Source organism: Monopterus albus, unplaced genomic scaffold (assembly GCF_001952655.1).
Source record: "Monopterus albus unplaced genomic scaffold, M_albus_1.0 scaffold105.1, whole genome shotgun sequence".
NCBI lineage: Eukaryota > Metazoa > Chordata > Actinopteri > Synbranchiformes > Synbranchidae > Monopterus > Monopterus albus.
This window is the reverse complement of record NW_018127985.1, coordinates 2,506,263-2,516,424: the sequence shown is the minus strand read 5'-3', so window position 1 is coordinate 2,516,424 and position 10,162 is coordinate 2,506,263. Positions and strand designations below refer to the sequence as shown.

At 41.2% G+C, this 10,162-nt stretch overlaps 2 protein-coding genes across 9 annotated transcripts in view; one reads left to right on the top strand and one right to left on the bottom strand.

The window, feature by feature from the left end:
* Positions 1–10,162, bottom strand: part of LOC109965914 (inactive rhomboid protein 1) — a 46,164-nt gene that overhangs the window by 34,742 nt on the left and 1,260 nt on the right. For 3 of the 8 annotated variants that reach the window (XM_020610304.1, XM_020610305.1, XM_020610307.1), the window contains exons 3-13: positions 9,532–9,570; positions 8,686–8,818; positions 7,939–8,013; positions 6,725–6,878; positions 6,456–6,537; positions 6,031–6,168; positions 5,047–5,203; positions 4,417–4,523; positions 4,171–4,300; positions 3,513–3,702; positions 3,225–3,417 (exon numbers count right to left, since the gene is read on the bottom strand). In XM_020610304.1, the coding sequence (XP_020465960.1) occupies positions 3,225–3,417; positions 3,513–3,702; positions 4,171–4,300; positions 4,417–4,523; positions 5,047–5,203; positions 6,031–6,168; positions 6,456–6,537; positions 6,725–6,878; positions 7,939–8,013; positions 8,686–8,818; positions 9,532–9,570 (1,398 nt within the window). Of the gene's footprint in view, positions 1–2,393; positions 2,743–3,224; positions 3,418–3,512; positions 3,703–4,170; positions 4,301–4,416; positions 4,524–5,046; positions 5,204–6,030; positions 6,169–6,455; positions 6,538–6,724; positions 6,879–7,938; positions 8,014–8,685; positions 8,819–9,531; positions 9,571–10,162 lie in introns of those variants that run through there. The other 5 variants (XM_020610309.1, XM_020610310.1, XM_020610306.1 and 2 more) reach the window with 3 other exon arrangements.
* Positions 7–2,297, top strand: mpg (N-methylpurine DNA glycosylase). The gene is made up of 3 exons (XM_020610313.1): positions 7–283; positions 818–1,022; positions 1,248–2,297. Exons 1-3 carry the CDS (start codon positions 23–25, stop codon positions 1,616–1,618), a joined length of 837 nt encoding a protein of 278 aa, XP_020465969.1. The 5' UTR covers positions 7–22; the 3' UTR covers positions 1,619–2,297.

Below are 10,162 nucleotides of genomic sequence, written 5' to 3'. Positions count from 1 at the left end.
AAATTAGATTTTCAATGAAGGTATGTCAGGAAAAGAGGGAGATATGCTACCAGTGACCGTAGCAGGAGCTGCAGCAGCGCCTGAACAGGCAGTAACGTTAAATAAACATAAAAGACGTAAGATTTCACCTTCCAAACTGAAGAAATCTATTAATTGTGAAAATGCTCAAAGTGCTGAGACGGAGCGAAGCCGTTATTTCACCAGCAATGGCCCACAGGAAAGACTGGGAGATGAATTTTTCAATCAACCTTGCATCAGTTTGGCTAAAGATTTCCTCGGCAAGGTAACGCTGCCATCCCACATTAATACAGGAGATAACGTGATGCATTCAGTAAAATGTGTATCACCGCTACGTTTCCAAGTTCCCGTGAACTCAGACCATAAGAACCACTGGTAAGCTGTTACAGAAGATCCCCTTTGGGCAGTTCTGTCCAAGCAACTAGACAGAGACAAAGACACCACTTTCTCTGAAGGTGTTGCTCCGTCTGGTAACTTTGACTTTCATTAAGTCACTGGTCATTACAGTCTCTTCGATCCTTCATCTAAACACTTGGGGTATTTCATTGAATTACACTTCACAGATATATCTATGATTACACTCAGCTACCCATTTCAGCAAAACCCCAGACTAGGAGAGATGAGTTTTATGAATCTGATCTATAGTGTCAACAAAAAATCTAATGTGCTCATCACAAGTTCCCAGAGCCCACATTTTCAAATATCTGAACAATCCAAACCCAGAAGATTCTCAGTTTATTATCACAATGAATTTGTTGACTAATAATAATAAAATCAGTCTTGGTTCTTTGCTCCACAGGTGTTGGTCCGCAGGTGTTCTGATGGTACTGAGCTGCGAGGGAGAATAGTAGAAACTGAAGCCTACCTTGGTGGAGAGGACCGAGCTTCACACTCAGCAGGAGGCAAACGCACAGAGAGGAACACGGCCATGTTCATGAAGCCAGGCACAATCTATGTGTATCCGATCTATGGCATCTACCTCTGCATGAATGTGTCTAGTCAAGGTAGAAGCATCACTCAAAGCAGAACCACCTGCCTCTTGTTGTGTTCACTGATACATGCAAACTAAAAGTTATAAAGCTCTTTTCACTTTAATGTGTTTGTTATTAATATGACATTACAGCTAGTGGTTTACCGTATGTTTTCCATCATCAGTGGGTAAAGGGCAAAAGGAAGGAGACAAGGCGGCACCTTGCTGACTGATGCATATTGTGTGCTGTTTATCACAGGGGAGGGTGCTGCTGTGCTGCTGCGCTCCCTCGAGCCCCTGCAGGGGTTGCCTGTCATGAGACAGCTGAGGTCTGCTAGACGCAGAGAAGGAGCCCGGCAACTGAAGGACAAAGAGCTCTGCAATGGACCTTCGAAGCTGTGCCAGGCTCTAAATATACTGCGCTGTTTTGATCGCAGAGACCTAGCCTCAGATCCAGAGGTGTGGCTGGAGGGGGATGCCAACACAAGTCAGGCAGAACCACATGATATAGTATCAGCACCCCGCATTGGGATCGAGTCCCATGGGGACTGGGCCAAGAAGCCATGGCGGTTTTATCTCCGCGGGCACCCTTGTGTTAGTGTAGTGAATAAAGAGGCAGAAAAACAGTGACTCTCTGGAAACATAGTGAATGAATGATGTGATGTCAAAAGCACTTAAGAACGTTCATGAAACTACTTGGAGATCTGTTCCCTTTGTGAACAGGCAAAATAAAAACAAGAATTTTCTGTTGGTTTTGCTGCTGGAACATATTGGTTATACTAATGAAATGAGTACTTTTTAAAGGAAATAATTACATCATATTTTTATAATTCTTAGAAAGTCGAGATGTTGGTTGAAAGTCTGAATATGCATAAATCATACAAAATGTTTCATCTATTTTGTAAGCTGCTATTTATTTCACCAGTGTGTTATTAATGGTACTGATGCAGATGTGTACTGGAGTAGTAGAATAGTAACAGAACCTAAGGCAGCTTGTGTAAGACTCAATGTTTCAGTGCCTGCATCGGGAAAAAAATCCGTCCTGAAATGTCCCTCGACTCTCAGGAGTCTCTTTTGTTCGGGTCTTCCATCTGTTTTTCTATAAACATTCATACTTGGGAAACTCTCCCGTCAGTGATTTCACAGATGTTTGGAACGCTCCGCTTCCCTCAAAGCAAAAACAGCTTGTCTGATGTTTGGAGTCTTCCTTTTCTTGCTGTTTTTCTCTCCCCACCTCTGGGATCCCCGAGGAGAGGAAGCCTGAGATCTGGAATGACCATTACTCAGCGTGCCCCTCTGTGGGCAGTACATACAGATATGACCACATCTGGGACAGGGGAAGAAGATACACCATTGACTCCCTGCACCCATCTTTCCAATATTCAGAGTTAACAACTAAACTGTCTGTGGTATGTAGAAAATAATTTAATATTGTAAACAAACATTTGGCTCATAAAGGAAAATAACACTTTCTACATTTTGTAAGTCTGCACACATTATCACAACCTTTCTGTCAGTTCATTCTGAAAGATCAGTGAACAAAAGCAGTTAGCTGTAAGAACAGCAGGCTGTAAACTGCTCTCTGCCACTACTCCATGGGTGACTGAAAGATAGAAATAACAGGATCCTCATGGTTGGTCACCACAAGGATACTGCGAAACTTGTCAAACAGTGTCTTGAGTTGTGAGCGCCTCATGTTTTCATTGTACATAATCTCCTCCAGGTGGTGATGTCCCCGGAAATAATGCAGCAGCCTGAAAGCAGTCGATAAAACAGGCAGAAACATTTAGTTGAGAGCTCGAGCTTCACTGATCCATTAACTATGTACATCAACCACGAGCCAGGACTTTCGCAGTTTCCCCCCCGAGATAAATAAAGTTCTATGAATCCTGAATCATCTTCATTACCATGCAGGAGGTAGCACACACCACTGACTACCTGATGGGTGAGCTTCCTAGACATGTTTTATTTTCAATATACTCTCAGCTGGCAAATTATCAGGTCTTTTCCACCAACATTTCCAATTAAATATCTCAATATTCTTTAAAAGCAATTAAAATAATTGTCCAAACCACTGTTCAAATATCTTATTTCCAAAGAGACGTAGACATTTTAACTAAATTTTTCATTGGATCCTATAACTGAGAGCAGAGAGCTGTCACATAGAGGTCTTGGAAACATTTGATGCACAAGCACAGAATATGTTAAAGGCTTTTTTAAAGGCAGACTTAATTACCTGGCAAACATCCGCAAATCCTCTGGATTTTGTGCAGCAGGGATGTTGAGAATAACCTGCCTCTCATACTCTGAGAGGCTGGCAAGCAGGGTCTCTGTCATCCTCTTGTTGAGCGGGGAGTCGCCACCAGGTAGCAGCTCTGCACTGGAGTTGTCCATACTGGGGCTGGTGAGGGTCATGTCATCACTGCTGGCTACACACAGGGAGCAGACAAGACAGCAAAGATTATCTAATACCTGTTGCACCTGAAAAAGCATGGTCGGACGTGTGAGCTGAGGGAGGACATACTTGGAGAACCGAAGCTGAGAGCGCTAGGCGTGCTGAGACTTCGGCTTCCTACTCTGGCAGCCATTGGAGGGTCTTCATCCCTTAGCCCAGGCTCATCCTCACTGGGTGGGACCAACAGGCAAACATAAGTATGCAGCTGGATCAGCAAGCGGCGCTGGAGCATCCACACCACCATCTGGATCAGGTGAGCCTAGTCAGGAGCAGAGCAGCAAACCACATTACAGCTGAGCATAGAGTAAACACTGAGTGAGTAAAACTGAGCATGTTCATGTCCCTAACCAGGTTAAATGTGTTTTAAATAAGCCATGGGTACCATACAAGCTCAGAATAGTCACAATAAGGAACCATGACTCTGATCTCATAAAAAATAGAGGCTGTGATATCAGTAGTTGATGTCCCTTTGCATTTATAAATCATCCCCACTGCTCAAACAGCTATGCCAAAACAACAAGGGCTGGAGGAGAATACCACACGGTCCTTCACTTATAATACAGTATCTAAATTTACAATAAACTACATTCACATTGATCCTGCTATAGCTCACCTCCCTGCTGTGTTTTAATATGAGGGGTGTGTTGGTTGGGGGGGTGAGGGGTTGCAGGCATGTACAATGTTGGAACAAGTCCTTCATTCTACTACTTTGTAACAACAGCTCTACCTCCTGTGCAGGAGCTTCCAAGGGGTTTCTGAATTCAGCCAGTGAGACAGGCAGTGAGAACTTGGCTAACATGGAGGGCAGATCATGACCAGGAAACTGCTGGGCAAAGTGCTCGGCCAGTGGTGAGTATCTGTCCAGGGAGAGATGGCACACATTATTCTAAAACACAGAAAATCTCCATTAACAATTTCACAACACAGTCTGAAGTGACTTAACAAGACCAGTGATGTCATAGTTCACACTTACAGGCAGATATTGGCGTGAGGAGACAGCATGTAGACGTTGTTCTCGCACAGGGGGTAAATGATGATGGCTTTTCCCCAGTAAACCAAGTGGGCAGCAATTTGAAAGATCTGAGAAAGGAAATGTTGTGCAAATGATATCACTGATGTGAAATCTAAACTGTCAACTGAAAATCAGCTGTCAAAGAAAAATAAAAGCAACTGCTTCTTGAACTACACACACACACCATGGGAACTTTCTCAGTTTTACCTTGAATGTACAAATATTGTCCACTAGATGGCAGTATGACGCCATCACTGACTTCTCTGGGTAAACCTTTGTAACAGCTCTTAGACAGACATTGTCACATCAGCATTGTTGTGCTTTTTGCAATCTCTTGTAATTTTTCTGTGCATAAATTTGATCACATTAATCTTTCCCAGTGTATTATGCCTTGAAACTGCTTTTAAAATACACTACTTTCACTAAACTATTTGTGATACGGCATGTGCATAATAACTATGAGGTTAAAGATATTTTTAATTATGAAAAAGTGTTCCAAATGTTAAGAGAAATGCCTTTTTAAATCAGAGAATGATACCCAGTGTTATAAAGTGCAGTGGTGTGATGGATGCTGTGTGCACTGTTATGCACCTGAAATAAGTCCAGGTCAGCGTCCTGGGCAAGCTGCTGCAGGTTTTTCACTGCTGAGCAGGTTTTGATGAGGCGCACCATCGCAGGCGAGCAGTCCAAAGGAAGCTGGCTCAGCAGTGCCTTCTCACTTTCTAGTAGCAACAGGGCATGATAGGGTCTGAGGGACGAAACAACATACAGTGTATTGCAGCCTTTGACTAAACAAATCTCCTCTTTATAGACCGTGACTGCCTCCTCAACAGAAACCAGAAGGAATCATCTTTAGTATCTGTATCCATGTACAGGTGAACTGTGTGTGTGATCTGACAACACAAACTGTGGCTGCTGATGTAACAGTAGGTGGCAGTATGGCCCACAGAAACCTTCACATGGTTTCTTCAGATGCTTTAAATAGTAGCTCAGTAATGAAGCTCACAAACCCTGAGCCCTAAATCAGCTGTTAAAGCCACAATACTTCTTTGACATCACAAACGGTCTGTTTCCAGGATTTGATACTTCTTGCCAAGCAAGTTGAACTGTGGGCCAACAGAGCATCCAACAGCACAGTCATGTGCCATTTGATAGACACGTAGGCCTATACAGGCTAAATATAGGTATCTGTCAGGGTCACTGTGCGTATCACTTCTTTTGTTCGTCTTTTCTCTTTCTTGGCAATTTACATGTAGTCGCCCAGCGTCGATCAAACATTGCATTAAAGATGTTTTATTTGTAACAGCATTTCTGAGCTGAGTTTCTGCTGTGGGGAGGCGGCTGCTGGGTGGAGTATCTGTTGTTGGTTGTGACAGGCCACTATTAGTACCATAGTCTTCAACGTCTGACTGTGTGTTGCCAAATGTATAGTTCTAAAAGTTTTAAACTGGTGTTTGCCCTGGTTTTACTGTCAAAAGGTTACTCTTCTGGTATATTGCTATTGAAACAAGATTTTATCAGCTAGCAAAGTACAAAAAACATACTGTAAATTAAAAAAAAAAAACACAAACACACCTTATAGCCTTAAGGCTACGCTCTAATGCCTCTGGGGGGATATAATTGCCACCAATCCTGTGGATCTTGTGTGGTAAACAGAAGCTCACCTCCAGCCAGCTGTTAATGTGTAGTCGTACCACACCGGATGTACAAAGGCTGACAAAACATCAAGACCATCATTAATAATGACACTGTTAAAAAAATAAATCAGCTGCCATTATTTTCTGGCACAATGGATATAAAAGCAAAAGAATAGCACTAATCTGTGTGAATGAACATATAGAACAATAAATAAATAAAATTATTTACTGGTATATAAATTCATGCAATCAACCCAGTGAGACTGTTATTCTAAAGGACAGACACTGAGAAAACATGACTGGGCACTTCCAGCAAACAACATACACACACACACAAAATGTGAAATGTGCTTCATCACACACCTGTCGTAAGCCTCCTTCAGGTCCCTGGCTAGCTTACATTTGGGAAGAATCTGTCTAAATGGGGACTGGGGACTTCTGTCCGCTGACATCAGGAAAAACAGAGAACACTGTCAGGGTGTACTGTCATATCTAAAACTGAGTATTAACATCATGATGTTAATATCACAGACGGTTCTACAATAAATATGCCAAGACATACAACAAATTTGTCTTTTGTTTCACTGAGACAGAGCTGTTAATTTCTGAGGTGTGAGCTCTGTGCATCTCACTCTCAGTTGTGGTGGTAATCTCATCCTGAACGGCCAGCATCAGTTTGGCCTCTCTGGTCAGGTACTGGCAGCGCCGCTCCTCGTGCTGCAGGGCTATGGCGATGCGGCGTGACAGGTTGTGCATGCAGCTGATGACGGAGGGGTCAGTGTTCGCCTTTAGAGCAAAATGATGACAGAAACTTGTTACACATAAACAGCTCTGAGATTATACATTACGCTGCATTTACAACATTGGTGCTTTCATTTGTAGCTTAGTTTGTGCATATGTCGCATTATCAGTCAAAAATATATGGGCCTTTTGAGCTTTATATGTTGTAAAGAACTTTGCATGCTACACACTTAAATATGAAAGACATGTTAAAGGATAGAGCTGGAAAACCTAAGTCAAATCATTGTATGTTTTAAATGAGGCTGAACAAAAGACACAATGGTCACTGACTTATATCATCACTTGGTAATGAGATCAGTTCTGATTGTTCTACTTTCCTCATGAATGTACATGTAGCAGGACTATAAAATGACTTACTGTGAATCCATTCAAAATGTAATGCTTAAATCTTGTGCAATCAACTATAAATGAAATACACAAAAATTACTCCCATAGTGAAGACACACTGCTATATTAAAATAACCCAAAGTGTCTGTTATTCTTGTTGAAGGTCATGGTGAACAAACGCCACAGTTGCTGGGCAGCGATCATTGGCAAAATATGACTAAGCATTTCTGCATTTCTCTCCCATCTTAGCTCTACTGGAACTTACTGAGAAGAGTGACTCAGCATGGGTAGGACCAGGCTGTGCCCTGTTGGGCAGTGTGATTAGGCAGAATAAATTTGCCCCTCCTCTGCCTGAGGTCCCATGCTTTCACAGATAGAGTATACTGGAATATTATCACCCACACACACACACCCTCCCATATACAGATTAACAGAACACAGAATCTATGTCTCCCACCCACAGTCAGATGAATTAACCAAGTTATCATTAAAAATAAAAATGCCAAATTAAGTTGTAATACTGTAACATTAAAAGTGATACTCATTATTTTCACAAATATAGCAAAAAGCGGTCTTCTTTGCTCCTAGGTAGGTAGGACTTTATTGATCCCACAATGGGGAACTTCCTGTGGTCTAGGTATCAAATATATAAACCAGATCTACAAACCACAATCATATCAACAATTAGAATTAAAAATCTAAAGGAGCCTTTCCATACCCTCAGTGCAAACACCACATTAAACAGGATCATTGTGGGCACCTCTCTCTTAGGAGAAGGATCTGTTTTAGAAACCTGTGCAGAAAGAAGACAATTTACAATCATATGAGCAAGATGTGAGTCTACAACATATAGATTCACATTCAAGGGAAATTATAAGGTATGATCAGTTTTAAAACCAGTTCAATTCCCAAATTAAGGAGCAATTACAAATACTGCATGAATAATTAAGAAGTAGAAACAAAAAAATCAGTGAAGGGGGCCCTGCTGAAGTTAATCTAACAAAGTAAATAAATGAAGAGGATCTTGAAGTCATGAAAAATGGCCTTATCAAACCCAGATGGCAAAACACATTAATACTATAATAATATTAACAGAATTCAAGAGGGACTGTTCATTTTTTAATTGATATTATTACTCACAGGTGGCTAATACAGTTTATAATATCAGATACTGCAAAATACACATCAAAATGGCTGCAGCCCACTAACTGAAGATTAACATAGTGACTCGCCACTCAGTATATCCCACTTATTCAGTTGTGCTCCTAATGTGTGCAGAGCTGCTACAACATTTTTCCTGCCAGATGGGGGAGGAAGAGACTGTGACATGCCGATTTTCTTAACAGTAGACACAAGCTATCTGACCAGAGGAAAAGGGCTGTGACATGGCATGTGGCTTCCTGGTGCTTTAGTTCGAATCAAGAATGACTCTACATCTTTGCATTAGGCTTCAGTTGTTTCCTACCTGAATGATAGGAGGATGCTGGAGGAGGGTCGGGTGACCCACAAATCGAACATTGTCTATCTTCAGTTCAAACTTCTTACCACACATATCAGATTTGGTGGCCAGGATGGTGGCGAGGATGATGTCAGAGAACCTTTAAGAAGGAGGACCAGACTCAATAAGAAAAGTGTGAAGGGTAGAAAGACAACACAGAAACTGTGTGGACAAGTGAAAAAGTTTATAGTATGCCTGCTTGTTTACATTCTCCACATTCCTGTCTATAAGAGGGGTTGCATTAATCAGACTTACCTGAAACGTAATTCAATGGTCAGAAAATAAATATAGAAGCTTGTGTGGCTACAGGAGAGGAGAAAAGAGCAAGAGGTCTCCTTGCAGAAAAAGGGAAGTTGCTGCATGAATTAAGAATGTGAAAGACTCATGCTGGTTTGACTTAAGACATTCATGCTGTGTTCAAGGGGATAAAAATCAAGGCATTAACCTACAGTAAAAACGTTTATCTACTGTAGACTTACCCCACCAGCACAATAAAAATATAGATGCTTTATAAGTTTGCATTTGGTTTTTGGTTATAAAATCAATGTGAATTACAAACTAATTAAAGTTTTAAACAACCGGATTTCTTTGTTTGTTGTTGTTCAAAAGACACAGTGCAGAGGACAGCAACACTGAAACCCCCAAATAACCAAACACTGATTCACTGAACCTTTACAAGTTGGGTTGTTTTTTTAATTATTTTTTTTATATTTGGATTGGGGATTCATGTAGGACACAAAACAGGAAAGAAGGGGATAAAAAAGATGGGTGATCTAAGCAAAGGAAGGGTGGTTTAGAATGATTAGGTCTTACCCAGCTACCAACTGTTCATCAGTTAGTGAAGACTGTTCTCTGAAATAGGAATTGGGCCATAAAAAAGAAGAAAACAAACAAAAGGGAAAATGCAACACACAGTTGGGCTGAATGCATAAAATGGACATCAAAATAACCCCAACAAACATGTGATGCTATTATGTGAAAAAGCTAGTCTCCAGGTTGATTCAAGCACACTGCCAGAAAAACCTGGCTGAGGTTAAATGTCAATAACACTGACAAATTTCTGTTTATGTAGCTAAATGAGCTGAAATGTCAACATGAAACATTTGACATGAACTCAAGCACACAACAGTTCAAGTAGTGTATGCCATAACTAGCCACATAAATAGTGCAAAGCACTTTATACTGGTCTTCACAAATTTGCATGACTTCAGATTGTTCAAAATGCTGCTGCCTTTGTTGGATTACCCGTAGCGAGTGGAACTATAGTCCAACCAACCAAGGAGTGACCAGCAATAACATCCATAAAGTAGCAGTATAATAAAAATGAAATACTGTTCCAAGACTGAACAGTTCCCTGTCTGGTTGGCAAATTTTGTTCTATTATTGTTTTTCTGGCGGCTCAACCACTCATCATGAACAGTGAGAGGAAACACTGCACTATGTC